Below are 26,383 nucleotides of genomic sequence, written 5' to 3' on the forward strand. Positions count from 1 at the left end.
TTCATATTCAGTCTCCTTTATTTTGCAATATCAGCAAACCACAAACTCTCAGATCTTGACTTTGTAGAGCTTTTTCTCTGGCTCTGGTGATTTCTGTTTAATTCAGAGAATAAATGAAGACACTGCTTGACACTAATCCCATGGCTGTATGTTTCCAGCCTGCTGCAGCAAGTCTGGGCAGGTTACAGATCACATCATGCATTTAGAGGAAATGGTTGTTCTGTAGAAGGAATTGCCTCCTGAGCTCCGCAGTAAACTGACGCTTGGTTTTGACTCATCGAGGTGGTTTCATCTGTTTCTGCCTACAAGCGATAGAGAGTGACGTCATTTCACCTCATGCTGAAGGAAAAGTGGTTTAGATATGTGTCAAGACAAGTTTGTTTTTTTTTCAGCGTACAGAAGATAATCAAGGCCACATCACAAAACACTTCTGTCCTAACCTGAACAAGTCATTTCCTCTCAAGAGTTCAAGAGGTATTACTCTCAGTGTAAATTTCTATTTGAAAGTTTCGTATTCTCAGGGTTCCTCAAAAAAACATCTTACACAGCGATGTCATGTTTTTCCCGTTACATGGCTCTAAATACAATACCCATGAGCCTCAGCTGCTGTTGCTATGAAGAATAGGTCAGTCACAGAACTGACAGTGTCATTGCACTCCAGAGAAAAACCTGTCACCGTAGTTACTGACGCCATCTCCCAGAGAGCAGAGTGAAACTTCTGCCCCAAGATAGACCTGGCTCCTCGGTCCAAGTCTGGCCCATATACTGCCGCATCCAGGCAGCTTCTGGTTGTTATCCTCCGGAGTTGGGTGACAGCCGGAGGATCTTCTGTTTGTGCGCCAGAATTAGTCCAGATGTGGAAGAAGTATCTGACCATCACACTGTATACGGGTCAGACTCAGGCCATGGAGCCAGGGCTCATACTGGACCAGAAGAAACACAAGCAAGTGGCCAAAGTATTTATAGCTGTAGTTATATTTTCTCCTTAAGTTTATATTTCACTGGCTTGTAGCTTTGACTTTTATACAAGAACTAGATATTTTCTCACAAAGTTGTTCAGCTGTTGCACGGACAACTCGACCTCAGCTGAACCTCAAAACTCGTTGTCTATGTGAAAATTAACAGGACTTTAATTTCTAGAACCCTGGATGACTGCAATATATGGAATATATTGGATACATTTGTGTTTATTGTCCATACAGAAACCAAAGTGTGAAAACAAGAAGTTGCAGGTGTGCTGTACTTTCAAATAGATGGATGATGAATTTTTTCCACAAAAGATAAGATGATACTGAGATTTGGTAATCCTTATCTACTATTTTCTCCCTCTTGTATCTGAAAAGAGAATGAGTAATCTATTTTGTCTCTACCAGGCTTTCATATAGATGCAACAGTATTTAGATGACACATGCACCAACCTGAGCAATCTCTTTTCACTTACATTGCAACATTAGAATGATTATCAGTGGCTATAGACCAGAGATATTTGAGATTGTTGCTTTTCTTGTGAAAAACAGACTTTTATTAGTGAAGACAGAGGAAGGAAAATCAATCAATCAATTGAGGGATTTTGAGTCATTGAGTGTCAAGTTGAGAGCAAGAGGTTCAGATTTTTACTAATCCATGACACCTTATTTCTGCTTTCACAGAGGAAAAAAAAAAGGGTGGAGGTCTGACCTTGTCTCCCTCATAAACACTGACCAGGTCTCTGCTGCTGTTCATCTGATGGTTTTTTTCCTGCACTGCTGAAACATTTTCAAACCCAACTCAGTGTGTGCTGAATTTTTTCACCTGATCCTGGCAGAGTTACAAGGTTTTCTGTCACAAGTCATCAGGTGTGGCTGTTGAATGTTTTCCACTATGCTGAAATGACGCCATCACAGATCACCTTTCAGCCTGTTTCTTGCTTGAGCTATGTGGATGTCCAGCTACATAAAATATTAATTTTCAGGATTCACATACCTGTCAAAACCACGTGTCATAAAAGTTTTCATTTGGATAGATAACTATAATTACATCTCAATCCAACTTTTCAAACAAAGTGTTGTTATTGGATGATTCTGAAAAATCCCAGGTTACATTCAGTTGCAGTATTTTAAAATGATTTATTTGTACAATAACTGTGCAGGACAACAGTATTGTTAATTGTTGAACAACAGTTCAGTCTTACTGATCCTGCATGAATATTCATAGTAACAGTGGTAGTACCAGAGGTAATAGAAATACAAGTCCTCATAACTAATAAATGAAATAGGTCAGTGGTCAGCTCATCCAAAATCATCCATATGAGGCTTTTGCAGATGTGTCTTCCACATCAGTACACCTAAGGCACGCCATTTTTTAGTCATGCTATAGCGAGCAGCTGGTCAGTCTACCACTTTCGACCACACTGAAATATGTTATCAATTATTAGATGCATTACTATGATGTTTCATCATAGTTCCCAGAGGATGTTATTTAATAATTTTAATCTCTAAATTTACCTGCAGGTTGTTTTTGTTTTTTTTGTTTCAAGTGAGAGTTCTTCTCAACTATTGAATGGATTGCCATATAATTTGATTTCAATATTCATGTTGCCCAGAGGATTAATCCTAATGACGTTTGTATTCCTCTCATTTTTCCTATTCATAGAGGTGTCAGATTCCATCATGTACAGTATGGTTAAATTCTGATTGTGTTGAATAAAGAAAAGCCACTTATTTAAAATTAGGGAAAGATCATGGTCATGGTTACAGGAAACCTGTATTGACTGTTTGTCAGAGATGGAACAATGCCTTATCTCATCTCTGGTCTTTCAGTGCGAAACTTTTGCATTTCCATCCACCCTCCTCAGAAACACCTTTCTCCAGGAGAATTTCATTTGATGTCCTACTTTGCTAATGATTGTAACATGTTTTACCTAAAGGTATGGTAGATAGGATTGTAAAGATATTAATAACAAATGTCCAGTACCAGAATAATCTGCAGTAACTGGAGAATTAAGTAAAACCAATAGCTGTAGCAGTACATTGGCATAATTAATAGCATTTAGTACGGTATTAGTGATTTCAGTAAAAGAAACTGTGACGTAATTCATCAAAACATTTTCTCTCTCTCTGTAATAATAATAATAACTGGATAAAATGAATCTGTTGTATCTCTGGGACCGTTACATACACAACATCAATCTATATACTGTGATACTGAGACTTTTCTGTGAACTCACCTGCAGATAAGAATAAACCCAGAACAAATCATCTCTTTGACTCTGCTGTTGTACTGTCACAATCCCCTCTTATTTGTTTATGATAGCATTTTTGTCCTCGTACATTGCTGAATGGGGTGTTTTGCCGTTTTCATGTTGGTCTTCATGTTGGTCTTGGGATTATGCTTTTTGTGTTTATGTCATCATTCCTGAAAAAACTGTTTTCATCTGAGCCACCTGGTTAAATAAAGGTTGAAGACAGAAAATCCCTCCACAGAGGGGTCAGTTTCAGTTTGAATGTTTTTAGCTACGCTCTGGCTCCAGGGATGAGAAGATTGTCTGTCGGTCGGTAGGTCCACCGCCATGGTCCAGACTGAAATATCTGAACAGCTATTACATGGATTGCTATGAAATATTGCACAGACATCCATGGTCCCCAGAAGATGAATTGTAATGACTTTCATCTCCTCACCTCTCTGTCAATTTTTATCTTTTATACTTTAATTTAGGACCAGATGTAAAACTAATAACTTCAGTAAGGCTTTGTTTAGTGCTAACTTGCAGATTTTTTAAAAGCTAACAAGCTAAACCACCACAGTGAACACAATAAGCATTATACATGCTAGACAGCAATATGCTAGCATGGCTAACGTTTGCATTTGGCTCAAGCCGCACAGAGACTCTTAGGGTATACTTGATCAGAACTGGCTGGTGAGACGTGTTGTCTGACCATGCTGAGATCAAAACTGTTTATAGTTGTTCCAAAAAGGGTCATTATAGAGAGGGAGGAGATGCGATATTATTTAAAAAAGGGATTAACTGTTCACATTTTCAGACAATCTCTCCTGGAAGACAGTCGTAGTGTTTACACTTGCTTTTTCACATGAAAAGTACCATAAATGGTTACAAAAACAGTGAAAGAAGAGAACTAGAAAAAGAATGTGAAAAGAAACAGGGGGGTTGGCTTCAATTCCATATTATTTTCCCATATATGTAAAGAATTAAAGAGACCTCGATGACAGGAGCTGTTAGTAATTTTTGCTATTGCTACATAGCTAGCGCTTGCATTAACAGCTGCTTAGGCTACTTGGTAGTCTTGCCAAGCTTCAGCCATTATTGTGCCTACAAAACAAAAGGTTATAATATGCCCTCTGAACATCCGCTTCTTCAGGACAGACTGGACACTACAGTGACTCGGTATCGAAAAGTGATGTGACGGTTGGGCCATACCAGGGCTAGCTGGTTAGCATGCTAACTTCAGAGGAAGAAAAGAAGTGATAGAAATAGAAGCAAAACAAGGTGGTTACTTTCCACCACTGCAGAAGGCTCTTGGTGAGGAAAGGAATGATGTTTGATGCTGAACTAGCAACATCTCTTCCAGACTGGTAAGTAAACAGCTGTTTACTTAAAACTAAAAAATAGCTCCTTTAAACTTTGTTTATTGTCACACATAAGATACAGCAACATGGAAGGTTGGTAATTAAAGGTTTTAGTGACATACACAAAAAGAAAAGAAACTTACAGTACAACTTAAACAAGCGGAAAAAGGAGAAAAATGAATTTACCCAAAAGTAAATAAAAAAAAAAAAACATTAAGAAATAATTTCAAAAATAATGCTTACACTTAAAGTTCAGCTGTATAACTGTAGAACCTTATGTAAGTTATTGCAGTAGCAGCCTATGAGTTATCAATGTGTGAGTAAAGGTTGTCTCACTGGGACACTCCCCTCTGCAGCATGCTTCTCTGAACTGCAGTCACACCCTGAACTACAGGTGACACAACAGGACATGTAATACAGCTCTTTGCAGGGTGATTCACAACCATGGAATACAAAGCAAATGTGTGAGATGATGAAATTAGCTCATTGGAATGCATCTTATCCTTTTATTTTCCCACTGATAACTTTAAAGTAGGAGCAATCATTTTATTCCTGCTTTTTATTGAAGCTACGTCATGTTTACACTGAGTCAGACATTCAAAACCAAGACTCACTGTTTTTATGGCTACACTATTCTATTAAATGGAAATACTCTAAATATCTCGTGCATCATTTTAAACACAATTTGCCAAAATCCAGCCCAACATTTTATCCAACATTCTTTGTTTTTACAGTTGTATACTACAAGAGGATTTGAATATCTAATTTAGACAATGTTGATGTCAGATGTCAGTTTAATTGCAAACCTGACAGGGAGGACCGTTTCTTGGTGATGCAGTATATAAGCAGAGAAAATAGGCAGCGAATAATTAAAAATATCTGATGAAGCAGTGTTAGATTTCAGATCTGCTGAAGCAGGAAACATGTTAGATACAGTTTGGGGGTCTGCAGTGAAACAGACACGCTGTTGAAACACAGATACTAGTGATCTTCTATCTAAATTTAGTGCAAATTATGAATGAATCTTCAGAAAATATGGAAAGAAAATGCAAATTAGAGCATATTTCCATCCACCATTATTATGTGTGAATATTAGGAAATCGGATCAAGATAAAGAGTTGGTGGAATTAATTCTTCAGTCAGATGCTGTTAAACTATTTCAGAAGAAGAGGCCACAACAAGATGAGCTTATTAAAAGAACACCACTCAAACCTGAAATGAAGGAAAACAATGTATGTCTGATTCATGTATTAATGTGAGGAAGGTCTGATCTGATGGTTTCATCTCTTCAGTGAAGACGAAGCTTCATGTCACACGCCATGTAAGATATGATTTAGTCACTGAGTCTGTTTCCACTGCATGTTGTCACATTTTGTTCTGTCGATACACCAACTCTTTAGGCCAACATAAAATCTTTTGTGTGATGTTTCAACTGCACAAATGGAAAATGCACATAAAGAGATGGATGGAAACGTAGTGGCACAGAGAACACTGCTCCTCTTTACTTTGCCACAAATAGTTTCTTTCTCAAGGACACTTCAGGTTGCTGCCACAGACCTAATGGAGTCATGGGCGTCACATTATGGACTTTTCATTTACTACGTTTCCTGGGATCCACCCTGACACATACTGATAACTAAAATAATTTTCACTATTCATCTTACAATAAACTGCAAAACATATATACATACATATATATATGTATGTATATATGTACTGTATATACAATACACGTAAGCCTACTTCAGTACAATTTTGAGCTACTTGTACTAACATTTTACACTCCTTCATATTTCTACTCCACTACATATCAGAGTGAAACATTGTTGCTTTATTCCACAACATTTCTTTTTAGCTTTAGTTACTTCTTACTCTGCAGATCCAGATTATTCATAATCATAATCAAAATATATAAAACTAAGTATAAAAACTAATAAATCATAATGCATATTTACATGTTGAGACACATGGCTATATAAAATTAGTTCCACCTTTGCCAGCTGCAACAGAAAAAATATGCCTGCATTAATACACCATGATTATAATCCATTAATACAATATGTATTGCTCAAAAATGAGCCATTTTGCATAGTAAGTACTTTTAATTTGGTACTTTAAGTATAATTTGATGCTAATACTTTTGTACTTTTACATAAATAAAGTTTCAATGCATGATTTTTGTGCGTAACAGAGTATTCCTACACAATGCTGGTAATGCTGCTTTAACTTATGTAAAAGATGTGGATGTTTTTTCCTCTACTGCGTTGTACCATGTGTATCTGGGTGCACAGTTTCCCTCTTGTTCTATCCTGAAACCAGCAGTGACCTGTTTCACCCTCAGGTAGAAACAAAAACTCACCACAGATATCCCCTCTAAGTCCAACTTTATTTGATATGTGATTGGTTTGTATTTTTGAATCCTCCAACATCCTGACATGTCACATTATAAATAAGATAATACTCTATCTGGACCTGATCCTCCATCAAAATCATCAACAATCAAACAATCATTTTCGTTCATATAGAAATTGTATAATGTATAAAAAAAAAGTAAAAAAAAGTATTTTTTAAATGTCTCTCACAGATCCACAGAGTCCAGTTGGATATTTTCTGTCAAATCGAAAGACTTTCAGTTAAACAGAGCAAAGCAAACACTCACTGAAGAGAATCTTTAGTGATTTTTCTTGATATGCAACTTAAAGAATTTGACAATTCTCAAAACTGTTAATTGATTTCCTGTTGAATATAAAATTAATTAACTAATTGTTTCAGTATATCTGAGGATGAATGACACGTGGCTGTGTAAAGTTTCTTGTGTTTAGAACACTGACACTTTGTCCCTTTGAGTATATAGTATAACCTGCTGATGGGTGTGTTCAGTGCTCCACTACAGAGGAATGTGAGGAGTGGTTGCATGTGTTGCCCAACACAAAGCCATTCAGCATTCAGTCTGACACCTATAGCAACCAGCAGCTGTTTAACCAACAGTCAGTGCTCTGAGCTCCGGCAGACTCCAAACCTCGACTGGGAGCTGTCAGTTTGTCTGCAGGTGCACCACAGTGTCAGCGTGCGCTCAGACTGCTGCAACATCTCATTTATTAGATCTTGATCAAAGTTTAGATTCATGTGTTCAGATTTCACAGCGGACGTCCAAACTTCCCATAAAAAAATTAATGAAAGTTCACTGTTTCTTCATTTATAGGCACAAAACACTTGTTTAGGTTGAAGGAAACATGGTGATTTGGGTTAATGACCTTTGTCGTCATGGTTGCACTAAGATAGATAGACATATAGATCGATGATTCAGCATTTGATTTAGATGATTCAGGAGAAGAAGGAAACTAGAATTCTTCCTGGGCGGCTCGCATTCCTTAAATAGTTGGAATAGTTGCATTTTGGTGAGAGACTGGTGTTCTACATCTCCAAAAATGGTGTTACAGAGAGAGAGAGAGAGAGGGAGGGAGGGAGAGGTGGTTGTGTTTGTGCGTGTGTGTGTGTGTGTGTGTGTGTGTGTGTGTGTGTGTGTGTGTGTGGAGGGGTCACATGCTTCAAAACTTTAAAACTCTGTCTGTGGATTGGCTTTTCACAAGTGGATTTTCCCCCCCCTCACTCTCATCAAGCCTCCCTCCTCTCTTCCCGCCTGTAGGAGGCCCAGGTGAAGCGACGAACTATAATTCTGCGTGCGTCAGTGACGTCGTGCGCGCTCTCATTACGCACACGGCTGCTCCGGTGTGCTGCAGGTGTGTTGCCCTGGACCCACCCACAAGGCAAATTCCTGGCAGCCAGAGAGCGGCAGCCTGTCAGTCGGCAGCAGAGCACCGCAGAGGGAGCGTTCGCGGCAGGTAAGTGGCTGATGTTTTACCAGGACACCTGTTGGATTTGCGCTGTCGCCGCTTCACACTCTGTTGCTGACATAGATTGCGACGCAGGTGAGAAACCCTGTCGTTTAGTGACTGCCGTGAGTTCACGGCTCGTAGAAGGAACTTTGTGCGTGGTGAAAGGTTTTAAGAGAGGCAGCAGCTGGCGACACCTGTAGCAGAGACATAGATAGATCATAGAAACTGGAGCAACACAGTCAGTATTTCATCACAGTTTATCTTTCAGATGTTAGACACCACCAAACAGCAGCTGTATGTACACACAGCCTAGACAAGACATGATATTTAGGCTTTGCCAAAACACTCAAAGCCACTATGAATATTGTATCATATGTGAAGTAAGTTAGTCCATAAAGTGCTGTTAAGTATGATTAAAGAAAAAGTGTGCAGATTAAAACAGTATAAAGTAGGCTATGATTCAAGCAATTAACACATATTCTCCTGTAACGTCCTACAGGAAAATCATATAAAAGCCAGTAACAATTAACAACACAGCAAAGTTAGATAAAGTCAGCATAAATTTGTAGTTCCCAAGCTTTGGTGTGACACCACATCACAGATCATGGCCTTAGTGTGGGGACACCCCTGTCCACATACTGCTTCATGCTAAAGCATCGCTACAACAATATTTAAGTACATACAATAAACTTTGTTCCAACTTGTGTGGAATAATTTGACCTGAGTCAGAGACTCATCCATCACCTTTAAGATGAACTGTAAAAAAAGCAACAGCTTGTGGAAAGCTGTTGTAGTGGCACATTAATGCGGTTATGGACTGACATGTTCAGTTATCACTTAAAGCTAGAGTGTCCACATACTTCTGGCCGTGTATTGTAGTTCCTCAAACTCAGTCGGTATAGTCAGGTGTAGGAACATCTCCGGAATATTATTATTCATTCTGTAGGATAAAAGAAATACCATTATAGAAATATAACTGTTGTGGTGTGACTATTGTCACTGTTGCCCAGTCGTGTGCAGTTGATGCCGTTTCCACACACCATTATTTTAGCTTTCAACTAATGTGACTGAAACAGAAACAGAAAATCTGTGCAGGACCAAAGTGACTCTCCCGTCTGTCACGATGACGAGAGATGATGTGTTGTGTTTTTATCAAAGTGTCACCTTGTGCTCAGTGAAAGGGCGAGTCTGACCGTACTCTGCACTGTGCTCCGATAAGACGGCGGCAGAAAGGAGAGCATATCTTTATTTCATCTGGGCGGAGGGTGGCAATGTCACTGGCTCCACATGGTCAGCTATGCTTTCAGTTATTGGTTAATAATAACAATAATAACAATAACAATGCCTGACCAGACCACACTGTTCATACAGTGGCCCTTTAATCCCAGCATGGCGACAGCTTTTAAGTTGGGCAGTTGTTGGGTGATGATGAAAGGTTTTGTTCTCTAGCAATGATATTACATAATATGAGATTGTCTGGCTATAGCCTGTCTGTGTGTCAGTCCGTGTGATGCTATATAAAGATGCAGACAGACGCTTGATTCGGTGTGTAGGTCACTACGGTCTCTGTCTTTAGACACGGATCTTTTCTTGCTCTAAATGTTAACTAATTTGCTTCGAGTCTGGTGGATGTGGAAGTAGCTGTTCGTTAGCATGATGGCCAAGACAACTCTATAAGATGGCAATGTTAGGATTGTGTGTCTGTCAGCTTGTTGAGAAGTTGTTAAACTCTCAAGTGGCTAAAGAAATCTACTGACTTTGATTTAAATTTTCTCTCTTTTTTCCTTTTGGTTAGCTAGCTAGCTCGTTGCTAAAGTGACCGCAGGCAGATACATTAGAAAAATACCTCACTGAATTTTCTTTTAATGCTCTCCAAAAAGTGAATTAGCAAATGCTAGCCTCATGCAGTAGCCCAGTGTTAGCAGGACGAACAAACCGTCCTCATGTGTCTGCTTCACATACAGTAAATGAAAGCAGGTGTGCGTTACGTCTCCGTGCTGTTGTCCTGCACTCTGCATGTAAAAGTTGTTGTGATGATGTTATCTCCGTGGCTTCTGAAGCAAACAGAGGAGTCAGTCACTCACGTGTAAATGTTTTCCCAGCTTGAGGAATGCTGTAACGCTGACACCTTACAGCTGTACAGAATCTCTGCCTCGTCTTTATCTCTGTCCATCTTTTGCTGCTCTCTTTCTAACTTTCTCCTTTTGTCTTTGTCTTGATTTTCACTTTCATCTCTTTTTCTCTCCTCTTCTGTGCCTTTTGTGCCTCTCCTCGTGTTTTTTTACTCTGTAACCTGCTTTAATTGTGACACTGACAGAAAGAAAATTCTATTATTTTTGTATAGACCAGAGATTTTAGTATTGGAGTATTTTTGTTTAACGTTTTATACATTATCGTAATTTGTTAGGATGTTTTGTTGTAGTTATTGGAATATTTCTGTGCAGCAAACAGTCTTCTATTAATTACTTGGTTTTTAATTTATTAATTTATTATTTTTTACATATTTTATATTTTGTTTTATTATAGGCTCATTTTATTTTTGTATTTTTTTTATTTTAATGTTTTTGGATTTTTCTTTTGACGTGTGATGTTGATTTTTTATGCCACACTGCCTCCTTGAAATCTGCTCTATGAACTCTATGTCCGACTGATTCCTTCTAATGATGTGAACTTCAGAGGACCACATTTCACTCTATCCCTCCATCACTTTCTTTCTTTCCTCATCCTTATGTCACTCAGACATGTTTCCCTGCATTTCTCTCTCTTTCTTTCTCTGTTCCTCTGCACCCCCCCATCACTCTCACCTATTTTCTGTCGATTTCTTCACACCACTTTCTCTTTTTCCTCATGTCATTTGTCTTTCAACAACAACAAATCTGAACATGACAGTTTGTTGTCTCCAACTCTCTCTCTTTCTCTCCCTCACATCAACACACACCCATTCTCTCTCTCTCTCTCTCCCTCTCTCTTTAATGTGTTTTAATGGGACTACATTCTTTCCCTTGACTCCAGTCCAGACAGTTAACCAACCAGACCAACAAGAAAACACAACTGTTCTCTCTCACAGTTTTGCCCGGCACACACCCACTGCAGTCTCTCTCTATGTCTCTCTTTCTCTCTCTCTCTCTCTCTCTCTCTCTCTCTCTCTCTCTCTCTCTCACTCTCGCCTCCTCACTGTCTCTCACACGCAGTTGCCAAGAAGGAATCCAGAAACAGAAAAGCAAAAAAAACAAACAAAAAAACCAAACAAAAAACTGACCTTGAATGTAAAAGTAAGTGATAATGCGGGTCAGTGAATGAGGTATTTGCCTCTTACACTGAGGTCTGAGGGCTTTTCGATACTCTGCTGATATGATACTTCAGTTTCAGGATTGTTACTAAATCAGACTTTTTTTTTGATAGCATACGTGGCTAAGTGCTAACACACTGGTCAGCGGGGAACCTGTTAGCACCAGTCAGTCACAATAGCTCTCTGAGTTTCTCTCTAGAATTTCTGTACTCTTTCTACAAGCAAACCGATAGTGTGACCAAGTCTTTAAGCATCGCTGTTGTTGCTATGGTTATGTGTATTTTTTGGGGCCATGGTAAAATATCAAGAAATTGAGTTACGTAATCTTACCCAAGGAAAGACAGTTGGATTGAAAGGTGTGAGGACAAAATCTGAGTTTCAGACCTCAAGAGTGAGGACGTTTTTGTCTTCTCTTCATAAGGAGCTGTTTCAGGTTTAGTCTCGGTTTTGGTTTAAAGTTCAGATTTGGCTAAAGTTAGGTCTAGGGGAGCCCACTGTGGGAGACAGTCAGTGCAGGATGCTTCCCATAGAAAAGCTCAGGGAAGCAGCTGGGCGGGAGTGAGAAAGTTAAGCAGACACACAGTACGTTTGCCAAACTAAACTAAACTAAACTTTCTCCCGTAAAACCAAAACATGATGTTTACAAAACAGCATTTCTTATGAACTGAAATTGCAACTGTCTTGGCTGAGATGCACAAAGATGAGACATATGCTTTTTCATCAGTGTTTTCTAACATGTCCCTGTTCTACAAAAGAGGAGGCTGCATGACAAATGTACATCCTTTCAACTTCCCCGCCTCTTATAAAGTGCAGCACACAACAAACTTTTCTGTGGGAAGTCTCCCACACAGTGGATGTGACAGTCCCTGATGGCGCAGAGTTGAGGGCTCAGGGAATATATTAGGTCAGTGTGGGTGTGGGTGTGTGTGTGAAACTTTAATAAGCAATAAGATAATAAATGAAGTCATTGTTTCAGAAAACTTGCTTCTCTTCCAGTAGATACCTGTCTTTGTGTGTGTGTGTGTGTGTATGTATGTACTCCCATTCACCGAAACCTCCATTACCTTTGCATTTAGCTATGTCATAAAAATGATGATCTCAGGCTTGGCTTCAACATACGCACGCACGCACACACACACACACACAAACACACACACACTTGATGTCAAACCTATGGTGAAAGGTTGTTGCGACGTGCACCATGACCTGATCAGTGAGCTGAACCTGTCCTACGTATATTCTGACAGACAAAGACATACCTGAAAATGCAAACTTGTATCTTTTGCGGCATTGTGGGTATTATTATCACAGATGTTTAAAGGAAACACTGTGCGTCTGTTGAAGTTGTATTTTGTTGATAAAATAACTTAATAGTTTATTGATTTAATAACAGGATTCTAGCCTCCAGCGTTCCCTAAATATTCCCTTAAAATGATTTGGCAGGCTCAACCTTTTGTATTGTCGGCTCTTTTTAAGTCAAACCCTGATCCCCTTAGGGAATAAAGAGACTTTAAAATCTTGACAGTGAACATTTTTCAGATGTTTTCAAAACGCCATAAAAACCATTTGTGCACAGGTCAGTGAATTTCTCTCACAATGACACAGTGACAAGTGTGTTATTACCTTGTTGCAGTTCCATAGCTATGTGATGAGTTTTTCTTCTGGGTGTTGTCTGTCAGCTGCCAGGATGTTTTAGAAGGAGAAAAGTATGTCTGTGTTTGCTCTCGGTCTTTCCTAAGCTTCACCTCTGTTCCTTTCATGTTTGCAGAAGTGATCGCACACATGGAGACGTACTGTATGTACCTGCTGTGAAAACTATTAGATCTGCTGTTAATGAAGCTCAGCAGTGAAAATAAGCCCGAGAAGAAAACTAGTATGTTCTAAAATCGAGTCTGTATTCTGAAAAATTAAGAGCCATCCTTTTAATTATTTAGGCTACATAAAGGACTTTTCTTTTTTTTTTTCTTACAAAGTAAGGTAGTGAGCACCTGCACAAAACATCTGTTACCCTATCACCACAAAACAATGAAGTACGGCACTTAATGAAAACTGGTCTACAACTTGAATCGGCAAAATAATAATCGTGTAAACAAAGAATAATTTGTATCCCTACCAGCTGATTAGATGGATGCAGAAGTCAGTAATGTATCAAATTATTTCAAATGTAGCATAAAGTCATATAACTGGTCAAATCCAGTGAAGCTCTGTGTTTGTTGGGGGTGAGGCTTGGCTGCGTTAGACAGTATGAGTTGTTGTCTTGCTGCCCAAAAAGTGTTTCTCAACAAACCGTCTATTGTGTGCTGCATTCATTGTTTTATTATAAATCAAACGTCAAGTCGTCTTGCGGAATGTGGAACTTATGAGGAACACCCCAAGGTGGCATCTGGCACCCATCAATCATTAACAAAATGGAATTCAGGTACAGCAAGAGAAAGTTCCCACAAACCTCTAAAATAAAATCAGTCAATTAATCTGTTCAATTGTATAATTTTTTTTTTAGCACTTCTAAAAATGCTATTTTTTAGGATCAATCAATATTAAAATAACAAACGTATTATGGAGAGTTAGTTTTACAAAGAAATACAAATTTACAGTGTACTCTAAAGTGTAGAATGCATCTTTCAGCTTAAATGCTTATTTGTTAGCATGGAGCATAAATGTTCACAATGAAGTTAGCGTGAACCTTGCTAACAATGCTAAACTGTTAGCGTGGATCTTCCTGCCGTCTGTAAAAGTGCCCGTTTTTGTGTTGTGTGTTAAGCGTTAGGACTCCGAGCCCTGGTGGTGTTGGTGTTTGTTCTGAGAGCAGCAGTGGCAGATGATTTTACTGTACATTAAATAGTTTGCGTTGTGTCTCGGATCGCTCATCCTCCTGAATGGCGAGGTGTTAGCACGAAGGCTTCTGTCACTCGTCACAGTGGGCGAACACGTTTCCTCGCGGCCTCCTGAGGCTTACGTGGGTCACAGGAGGAGTGATGACGGTGTGTGATGTATGTTTGGTGTGTGATGATTTTCTCCTCTTACAATGAGGATAAACATGATAAAAAAAAAAATCAAATAAAAAAAAAAAACATCCTTAATGTTTATTTTATTGCCAAGATTGAGACATAGATTAAGTCTCTGACTATACAATGTTGCAAACTGCACCTCAACAGGGAATCATGGGAAAGTGGGAAGGTGGATGGAGATGGTACGACAGGAATGAGGGTGTGAGCCTTGAATGGGAGGTTTATACACACGCAAAATTGTTTGGAATGGTAACATTGCATACTTGTGAACATTTCCGTGCGTGTGTGTGAGTTGACACGGTCGAATCACCCTGTTAATGAAAGTTCCGTATTAAACTGAGATGTTTGTTGCGGCCATACCAGTGTGGTGTTATGTAATTCAGACATCAGTTTTTACTACAGACAGGAAAGATGTTGGCGTGTTTGGTAAACAGAAACTTGCCTTTCTCTGCTGATCCTCTGGCATGACTTCACATCGCAGAGATGTCATGTGTTTTCACTTCCTCGAGAAAATCCCTCTTTGGTTTTGAGCTCCTCACGTCTCACAGACGTATTCAGACATCAGTTTGTTTCAAGGCCCTTACACGCCATGATAACAGCATCACCCTATCAGATTGTGTGCTGTGGTGTCAATTAGGAAAAAGATGCAAGTGGAGACAGGTCCACCTCAGCCTCCATGTGAGTAGCCCCCCCCCCCCCCCCCCCCCCCCACCCCCCCAGTGTTAATCAAGTCAGTCGCCGACTTCTCACGTGTCTCACATTGTGATCTGAGGCTGCTGCTTCGGATTCACGAACAAAGCTCCGATCATGTGGTGTGTCATAATAATCACAGGAGAAAAATGTGATTTATAGTTGATTAGCTGACTCAGGACCAGCCTGCTGTGACGAACCCTAACCCGTCCTCAAAGTTTACAAAACCCTCGGTGTATGCAGTAGATTTAATTGACAAAAGAAAGAGTGGAGAAGATCGTTCATGACCTGAAGGGAACACAGTGTTCGGATATTTTCTAGTACTCCACCCGACGTGAAGGTGAAGGGAAAGAAATCTAAGAGAAACACTGATGTTGATGTACAATATGGTGCTTTCCTAGATCAGAAGCAGGAGTGTGTCTTAAATATCTCCAGGAATGCATTGAACTTCACTGATTTATGGTGCATTATATTTCCCCTGCAGGTGATCTGCGTTTTAAGTATTCACACCATAAGACTGAAGGCTCTGCTGAAAGGAAATATAGTGGTTAATGGTTTGTAAACCCACCACTGACTTGGAGGCGATATCAGAAACAAAATGAGGCCTGAGTCGGAGGCAGGACTGAGGTTTAGGGTCATTAAATCACGGTACCACTTATAAGAAACATGACGAAACACACTCTATATCTATTCTAGCTTATACACAACATCACCAAACTTTCTCATCTCATCCCAACCATCTCTTGCTGACTCTGCAACCTTTAATAAACGCAGCATTTCATTAATTAAAAAGATTTTTACCTCTGAACATAATCTAGCCAGCGATTATGTTTCCTACACAACTAAACTGCTGTTGTTTAGTTGAAACATAATTTCTAGCAGATGAGGTTAGAATAGGATATTCTGAATGTATGTAAATGTATTTTTACTTGTAGAATATATTAGTAATTACTCCTTATAGTTACAGGGGGGTCACAATTATTGTTCCAATCAATCTTTTTTTTAATTTTGTTTTATTTTACAGCGATTACATTCTCATTTATAAAACACAAAGATTCCTTCTTGACTCAAGCAAAGTGCAAACTGACAGATAATCTTTCTGAACTCATCTGAAAGCTTCACAATATATTTCTGCATTTTAAGCTCGTACCTTCATGCCTTTTATCCCATCCCATCCCTTTTACATAATTTCTTCTCCCGAGCTCACATTCCCTTACCATAATGTTCAGGCCAAGTGGTTTAGGTTTTAGGGTCACGCGTGTGTTTTGCAGCCCATTTTCTACATCTTGTAATTTCTCCCACTAATGGATGCCTGAAAATCCTAATTATTCATCTCTGTCATTTAGAAACTGCCAAGGAGCTCCTCCTGAAATGCATCTTAGCACTATTTCTTTTTTTTTTTGCATTTTATAGCTCCTTGTTTTTTCCTCCAAGTTTTAATGAGTGTTGTTTTGCATTATGAAGTACCTCCAGGCTTCAATTTGGCATCTGGGAAAGTTGGCTTGACTCCAACACTGTGGTCACCCAGTGCTTTTTACTCATTAAGCCTCGTCGGAGGGCCGAATGGGTGCAGACTTGGTGGGTGCTGGGTGGGGGGCTGTAGTGCTTGGAGATTAGATGTTGTTGTTGTTGTTTTTGTCGATGCTCTAGTTTTGAAACAGAACTAAGAGATGAGAAAGTGAAGGAGTCTGAAAGTCTTTATATTATTTTTGTGTAGGCTACATTAAACCCACAGAATGATTAAAGCGATTATAATGATTATCGGTTGTACTTCTACAGTTAATTAGATTTAAGATTTGATATTTTGTTTAGACTTTCGTAGCATATAGATCCTTTCATTTGGAGGGTTATCGTAGTTAAATTGACGATTTTCTCACAAATTTTGGGCAAAAATAGATGAATATATAATGTCATAATGATGTCATAATGTAGCTATCAGAATATTCATGAAAATATTAGCAAAAATGTATAAATATATAAAAAATTTGGGTGAATACGTTGACTACAATCATCTGTGAGTGTTCAGAGGGACCAGAACTACATGGTTAAATTTAGGGAAGTTTGTGGTTAAAACATCTTTAAAAAAAACATTAGGCATGTGAGTCCAATATAATACATGATTAACCACGGTAAGGGATGGTGGGTGGTGATGGGAAAGATTCCTGAATGACAACGTGTGAGCAATCAAGGTCACTGTAGTCCTTTATCATTTCAATATAATTTTAATTGCTTTGAAGAATGGAGAGTACATGACACGACATGACATGAGACGTTCATATTTGTTTGCCTTACATACGACTGCGTAGTTCCCCAGTCATAATTACAACTGAGAACACTATTTACAAGTTGGTAACCAGTTTGTACAGTACCTGACATAAACGCAGTATTACTCATCACTCACTGCTTCATGCTTCGGCCCTGAATGTCGCCACTGATCGTACAGCTGTGCATGGTAGAATCATCCAATATGTAAATTCACAGTCCTCCAACCTAAGTGACGAAATAAATCAGAAATTTCTCTCCAAAAAACAACTCATGTGATAGTTTTCTGATCTCTCACCTGCAGTTAACCAGATTATACTGCTAAGTTAAAGTTAGAAATACAGATCAACTTAACTGTTAAACAAAACTACGTCTAGCGTTCCCTCTGCATGTTGGACTCTGGACACGTCTGCCTGCTCTGTCTTTGTCTTATTCTTCCTGGCTTCCTTCCTGGCTGTCAGGTAAAAAAAAAAAAAAAAAAATGCTGAAATGTCTCTGAGTTGTTATTTGTCTGACAAATCTTTGGGAGGAGCTCATTGTAAGTACACACACCTGTGTATGTGTGCGTGTGTGTGGATGTGTGTGCTGGGATGAGGTTGGGTGGTGGTGAGAGCTGTGTTGCACCAAAGCTAAAATAACCTGTGGTACTACCTGTATGCAGAGAAAACAAGCTATTAATCAGCCTATGGTGTCTTTTTTTTTATAAACTACACTTTTTCGGCACAGTTCACCTTCCATATTTGTATGCGTCATGAGAATCAAAAGTCACATCCTCTATAGCTTTGGGTGCGACTGCTTTTTGGTGCCAGATCAGCTTCCACCCGTCACTTCATCTCCTCTTTCTGTAATGAAAAGTGGAGGCAGGTGATTAAGTGTGACAGACGACGTGACGTGGAGAATTCAGCACATTTTCTGTGTGAGTGCTTTTCAAGAAACACAGAGAAGTGAAGTAACTGGCTGTTTTTGTTCTGTTTTATATGGATAATGATAGTGGAGGGAGCGAGGGAGAGATGTGATCCTCCGCTCGCGATTGTTAAATACAGAGGAACTGGTTCGGTTCTGCTTCAGTTAACAGGAGAGGAGCAGAGAGGGAGAGTAAATACAGGAGAGGTGATATGTTGCTTATTCACAGAGCACAGACAAACTGGTTCCACTGTTTTACAGAGTTGGTGTTTATATGTGGACTGTCACTGTACAGCACACCGCGCAATCCACTTTGAATTACCATTCATCTACTGGAACCAACGTGGCTTGTTCCTATGGGAACAGTGAAGGTGAAGTGGAATTTATTTGTGCAAGCTTCAACAGCATTTTATTTTTAATTCTACTGGTGATGTCAGTGTTTCCAAAACGGACCGGAGACTGAATACATGAAGTGGCCAAAAGTATGTGGACAGCCCTTTTAACGTGACAGTGCCACAGTGCATAGAGCTATGTGCCTAAAGAAATGGTTTTGAGAGCCCTGACCTCAACACCTATCCAACAGCTTTAGAATGAACTGCAATACACACTGTGAGCCAGACCCTGTCACCCAGCATCAGTACTGGACCTCACTGATGCTCCTGTGGCTACATTGGAGCAAATCCCTGCAGCCAGGTTCAACATCTGGTGGAAAGTCTGAAAGCAGAAGACCGGAGGCTGTTAAAGCAGCACATCAACGCCTATACTAAGAGTTTTTACTAAGAAAAGTGGTTGGTGTTTATCTTTTGACAAACAGACTTTTCTTTTTTGTTTTAATACATCAGGGGCAGCAATCATGAAATACAGTTGTTTTTATAATTGTCCCTCAGCCTTGTAAAAAGAGGAACAGGCTCTACCTGTTGCCTTTATATTAAATCTCTTAAGAAGCACAGATCTGTTGAACTTACAAATGAACAGAACAAGCACTACTTTTCATTTTATTTGAGTCAAAAAGATGTAAAAGACATGAGAACTTTTGTTTTAGTATTTTAGTGATGTATAATATATTGATGCATGCATCATACATACCAGTAAAGACAACGTTAGTATTTATATATAGTAATTGGATGTACAGTAAAGTTGTAGAAACCTAATCACTTATCTTATTTTAAAAATGTCATTTTATGTAGAATTTCACTGTAACATGATAAAAGAAATTTCACTGTAAAATGATAAAAGAAATATTTAGTATTAACAGTAATTTCAAAGCAACCAAACTGAATTTTTAGTGTGAAATGATATGTTAAATGACATTTGTGTAAATCCACATCATTTTTACGGTGTTAGTGAACTAGTGAAGATGCAGTTAAAAGTTGTTTCCATCGATGAAGAAACGTTCCTGCAGTAAACGAGCCTGCAGGGCGTCTCCGGCCGTTCACTCCCAGTTTAAAGCTCCTGATGGTTCAAAGTCCACCAGCAAACAAGGTGGCATACCACAGCTGTGAGTCATGAGCAAAGCATGCTGGGTCTGGGGGAGTTCCCTCGTGTCCACACACACAGATCTTTTTGCTGAATAATGACATGTCATCACAGTCATGACAGTGCAGGTCCACAGACTGCAGAAGAACGCATCGTCCCAGAATCTGAACCAGGCTGATTCACTCTAAATGCTTTCAGAAACAGAATCCAACATCCGGGATAATCCAGGTTTCACTTTTTTGGATTCATCATTTTATAAAGACATTTTTTTTTATTTTTCTGAGAATACACTGACCGTGCATCTACCAATTAATATCCAAAACAGTGTGGCAGGCTTAGGTAGACAGTACAGTAACAAAATGCAAAATGGGAGGGGGGGGGCAGCCTGCAAGCTTGTATTTGTGGTGCTTGTATATGCCAACAGTGGATATACAGTATAAAAATATACTATGTAAATGAAAGAGGTGATAGAGTGATTCATAACTTTCTGCGGGTGGAGAGGAAACCTCACCTGACTTGCATAATATTATTTGTTCAAACAGGGAGAGTCAGCTGTATCTCATGTGGAAAGAATGAGCCGCTCCTCTGAGGGGGAGAGAGAAGTCGCTGTAATTGAACTTTTACTGACGTCGATTTTTGATTGACTGCTGGAGGAGGTATTTTAAAACGCATTAAGTCAATTTGGTTGAACATTGTATGATGAAGAAACATACTTCTTCTTTTGTGAGCATCACTACACTGTAGAGTCTTTCACTGGTTGGATTTGTACTGAAATATTTATAGTCCGGATTTCAAAGTGTAACCTTTTTATACAGCATCATGTGAAACTAGCTTTAGCTCTTACTCAGAATTTTAAATAGAGCAGCTATACAACTGTTACTTAAAGCTGCAGAAGTCAGTATTTTAATAAAAGACCACAAATTCCTGCAGAAGTTTTTTAGCCTCTTTAAGCTGTTTGTTTTTGGTTTCATGACACATTTACTGTTTTGGTTCACTCTCATCGACCTTACAGCAGCAACAGGCAGCAGACTGTTAGCGAAGTTAGTCACGAGCTGGGGTGAAGGAAGTGGAACTTTTAGCAGTACTTAAATTTCAGTAATGTAATACACATTACAGAACAGTCAGTCAGAAAGTTAAATCTAGAAGTACAGGCCGGATTTCCACAAAATTAGCTGAAAATTCACCGGCGGAAGTATCCTAATATGTTTGGTGACCCTGTGACCTTTCCTCTAGCACCACTGTCGAGGCAAAATCCCAATTTTTACTCAAAGAATATCGTAATGTTCTGTGTTCTGTGTCACTAAAATTGGCAGATATCATTCCTGTTCCCCAGAGGATAAACTCTTCACCACTCACAGGACTAACTTTGCAATTAGTTAAATCAGCCACGTGCTGTTTGTTTTGATGATCGCTGCAGCATCTGCAAAGTTTACTCTCTTAATCTTATTACATAAAATCTTTTGTGTGTGCATGTGTGTGTGCGCATGTGTTTGTGTGTGCTCTTGTGTGTGTGTGTGTGTGTGTGTGCGTGTGTGTGCGTGTGTGTGTGTGTGTGTGTGTGTGTGTGCGTGCGCGTGTGTGTGAGAGAGAGAGAGACAGAGAGACATAGATAGGGCTTGAAAAGAACAAAGTCAACAAAAAGGGAGAGAGTGCTGCAGACATGCAAGGGGGCTCCACCCTCCTCATACCTGCCTGCTTATCAAGGTGTGTCTGACTTGGCGACCTGCTACAGTCATCAGACCCCACCCAGACACACCCTGGGAGGGAATTAGGACTCCTCTGATTGGGGGAGGGGTTGAGAGTTGGAACCTCGTGATGTAACCCAACCTCAGGTTTAGTCACGGTTTATTTAATCTTAGCGGCGACTTGACTGGACTTGACAACTGTGGGTTGTTGTACTGTTCAGGGTTTTTCAGCATTCCTTTGTTTATAATGGGTTTTGTTTTTTTCTGGTGGGACAATGATAACCAAGACTCCTTTTAACGCCTTATTATTGGACAATTAATTGCTAATGGTTATTATTGATTAAATAAATATAAATATTGTTTACTTAGTACATTTTATGTTCTAAATAAACCAAAAATCTATTTAGTGCATTATATGTTTGTGCTGTGTCCAAACTTCCTTATTATCTCTTAATACTAACTGTATACAGAGTACTATATGGTTATTTTTGTACTGTATAGTAACAGACATCAATCCAACTGCAACTTTGGAACACGAGTTCAGAAAAATCCATAATTTAGTTACAAAGGTATTTGCAATGCGGTGTGATAGCTGAGATGACAGCTCCCATTATGTACAAACATAAATCAAATGTACTGACTTCTCTCACGCTACGCTCCCAAAACCTGCCAGGAATTTGAATGTAGCATGAAATTGGGTCACGCTCTTTTTCTACATACATGTATTTAGGTATGTTGTTTTGGTTTGGTGTTCACGTTACTGTATTTCATTGTCTAAGTTGAATCAAATCTAATAACTTGGTTTAGTTTCCTCTTTTCATCCATGGCTGACGTTTTCTCTGTGTGTGTCTCATTCACACACACAAGTAAATGAGAGGTTGAGTAAAGTGATCAGTCAGGCAAAGAAACCCTGACAAACTCTGGCCGGATATTAACTAACAAACTCACATTCTCTCTCTCTCTGTCTCTCTCTCTGTCTCTCTCTCTCTCTCTCTCTCTCTCTCTCTCTCTCTCTCTCTCTCTCTCTCTCTCTCTCTCTCTCTCTCTCTCTCTCTCTCTCTCAGTCTCTCTCTTCTTTCTGGTCAGTGGGGAGGTTGTAGTTAGGGTCATCTCCATGTACACAGTGGTGCAGCCCACCCACTAACACACACACACACACACACACACACACACACACTGAAACCCCCTGTGGTCTGAGCTCAGGCAAGAAATGAGTTTTGAGTCTGTTGGTCATCATGAGCACTTCTCTCTCTCCAGCTCCTGCAGTGAGTATTTAAGAAACATTTTACACTCAGAAACTATAAAGCACATCAGAGCAGTCAGAACACTTGTTGTATTGAAGGGTTTATCTTTGCTAATTTAATTTTTAATGACTTGGGTCAACAATGAATTAGACATTAACTGAAGTTGGGTAAAGTCTAAGTGTTTGACTTAACTAAAACTTTTTAGTTGTGTTGTTTCAAAAGTCAACACACTCAGCTGGCACCTGTAACACACAATATGTGTCATACAGCCAGCAGAAGAAGTCAGGGTCCAGTAGGTGGGAGGTTTTATTCCAGCCAGAAAAATGTAGGTGAAGTGTGAAAATGTGATGCTAGGAAATAGGACAGTCGTGTATCTGTGTTGCTGAAGTGTGTCTTTTTAAACCCTTTTTATTGGACCAGTCAGCTAGCTTTGGGTATTTGATGGCCTCAGTATTCAGTTAGCGTCATTGTGTCTTTTTAAAGTATCAGTTTTTTTGTGAGGCAAAACTTAAATTTAGCTTAGCTGGGTAAATTTTCTTTTTTAACTCATTAGTACTGGTACATTTTGGTAAATTTATCTGTGGTCAAGTCTCAGTAAGGGAATATTTAGCTATTTTGAGTTGGTCTTTTTTAAAGCATTAGTATTGGAACATTTCTGATAGTGAATATTGAGACATTTAGCTTGTTTGGGTCATTTGGAAGCACTTGCAGTGGGCGACATGGTAAAGTTTGGGGTATGTTTACATCTTTTGATGTATGTTTTCAATATATATACATTATAGCAGTAGTTAGGCCTACTAACATTTAGAGAACTGCTGATACAGACAACAGCATATTGGTACAGGAATGTTTTATTTGCAATTTCAGTTAAAATCTAGACAGAGCCAGGTTATGTTATTCTGACATTAAAAACCCTGTCTCACACAAATTACATTTATATATTACTAATTTGTTTTCCCAATTATGTTTTGCAGGGAAACATAATTGGAAAAACAAATTAGCTGTATATAAACATAATTTCTAGGAGACAGGGTTAGAAAGTAATGAGGAGAGAATTATGGCAGCCCACATTCATGAAGCACTATTTCACTTTATAATGAGATTTTTTTTTCTTTTTAAAGAAAGGACTTTGTTGGGTCCACCGAATGTTACATGCTACTTAAACGCTGCGTATGAATTGTTTTTTTTTTCTCACTTCCATCATCTTCCAAACAACTAGAAATTCCTCTCAGCTCCCTCAAGCTCCTGTGGATGCATGTAATCTTTCTCAGAGGGATTAAAACACAATGGATTTGTTTTGATTACATTTAATCAGACAACACAGACTCACTGTGTCACGGACACCCAGCCCACTCATGTTATAAATGCATCCACTCATATGGCGGGGAAAGGAATTAATTGCCTGCTGTCCATCTGTAGTTTTTTTTTTACATACAGTATGTATGAAGATCGATTTCCTTTCTTTAAGATGAAAACATTACGAGCCACCCGGGTTAGCTGCCTCAGCACAGTCTCACAATGGTTCTCTGTGGTGGATTTCAAACAGTGGTGGGTGGAAAGCTTCCAGCAGCTGAGGGTCTGCACAGTAGGCAGACTTGCATTGTGGTCACCAACACCTCCCCATTTAGAATTCTCATCTTCGGAACAATACCGAACGTTTCTGATGTTCCACCATAGAGCAGAAATTCAACAGTTAAACCAACTAAACAACGTTGATGAGGTTCCATTAACGGGAAGGAAAATTCAGGTTTCACTCTCTCCTGTTTGAGATTTTAGAGTTTGTGTTTGCACTTCGTGTGCTGCTGCTCAGTCTTCTTCAGACAGAAACGTAATCCGTCACAGTGAACGCTAGCAGGGGGTCATGTTTTTACATGACCCCTTGCTTCCTGTCACTCACCTGTCACACTGAGAGGTAGTAATGGAACGGTCTGCTCCAGGACACCAACTCTCTAAACGACATGTCACCTGACAAGCCCGCACTGTCACGTCCATGTGTTTTTATCACCTGTGTCTGCGCTTAATTTCAAGCTTAGTGTAACTGTTAAGGTTGAATTTTTGCACTTCTGGCCTATATAACAACAATGGCACTAAAGACAGGAGACATTATCTGGTAGTGCATCTTTAGCCCAGTTCACATACCTAAATATATTTTTATTTAATGGCTATTATTAGTGGTGCAACAATTGTTAGTCAGTTATTTGAATAGATATTTTATTTTCATTATTATCAAATGATTTCAGTTTTCTAAAGGGGGAAAGCCTTTGTTTTAATGTGGCTGTGTGGAGTTTGAGTGATATTTTACTTTCAGGTTTACTAGTCAGCAAAGATGTGATGAAAGCTGCTATTGATTGATTTGCTTTATTGGAAATGTAAGACCCAGTGTTTTTGGAGCTTGACTCATACTAGAGACTTAAAGGGAGTTTATCTCAGCCTCTTCTGTTTCAATCTGATCCATTATTTTTATTTAAACAGTCTCATGTAACTCCTCCAACTTAGTGAAAGAACAATGCTAAATTGCTGTTGTACCCCTTCCAACTTATGTCTTTCTAAATTCTTGACTCATGGTTGAACAAAACCCGACACGAGCAGACATGTGCTTCAGATCTCAGAACTTGAGATGAGCATTTTTCACTCGTTTTTACATTTCATAGATGACATGAATTGATAAAGAAAATAAGCCCCAGATGAATTAATGAAAAGTTGCAGCAAGTTTTTACTTTTGCTAATTGCATTTTAAAATGCACATTCTTATGTATAAGCTGAACTAAACACTGTAGACAAAAATTGCAAAAATATCCATACTACTTTCTATATCCATGCTATAATACTAATGTTAAAATGCTATTATGGTCATATACATAAACATACAACACTGAATTCATTGAACCACACAGATGAAGATTGGTAGCATGTCTTGCTGTAAAGACCAAAATCACAAATGATCTGAGGCATCATTACACACTGTGAGACGTCCTATTCTAGTGCTTTAAACTTGACTTCAGTCAGGCGTTCTCTCTGTCTTATTCTGACGGAACCACAGACAAACTTTACTCCACATATGTGTTTCTACATCTCAGATGGGGAACAGTTGTGTGCTGGTATTTAGGGCATCCTCTCTGTGCCTCAGCGAGCTAAAGTGCAAGTCTTTGAAGTCGTACAGCGCTCAGTCTGGAGGGCACAATTCACTACATTTCCGCCTTTCTCTCTCTCTCTCTCTCTCTCTCTCTCTCTCTCTCTCTCTCTCTTTCTCCCACCGTTCCTGTCTCTCTCCATTCCACACCGATGAAAAAGTTTGTTAAAGAATCAGAGGAGGATGTTTTGCTAATTGGGTGTTGCCTTGATTCTGTCTGACTATGGCATCTAGACATTCAGGCAAAACAATCTGCAGCATGTCCTTCAAACACTCTACCACCACATGTTACCACTT

The 26,383-nt window shown here is 39.2% G+C and overlaps 1 protein-coding gene across 1 annotated transcript in view; it reads left to right on the forward strand.

The window, feature by feature from the left end:
• Window positions 1–854: 854 nt before the first annotated feature.
• Window positions 855–26,383, forward strand: part of LOC111221104 (myosin-11-like) — a 67,423-nt gene continuing 41,894 nt past the window's right edge. The window contains exons 1-3 of the mRNA XM_022744434.1: window positions 855–956; window positions 8,210–8,218; window positions 8,304–8,405. Coding sequence (XP_022600155.1) covers window positions 855–956; window positions 8,210–8,218; window positions 8,304–8,405 — 213 coding nt within the window. The remainder of the gene's footprint in view (window positions 957–8,209; window positions 8,219–8,303; window positions 8,406–26,383) is intronic.

The sequence above is a fragment of the Seriola dumerili genome, unplaced genomic scaffold, assembly GCF_002260705.1.
Source record: "Seriola dumerili isolate Sdu_G_001 unplaced genomic scaffold, Sdu_1.0 BDQW01000081.1, whole genome shotgun sequence".
NCBI lineage: Eukaryota > Metazoa > Chordata > Actinopteri > Carangiformes > Carangidae > Seriola > Seriola dumerili.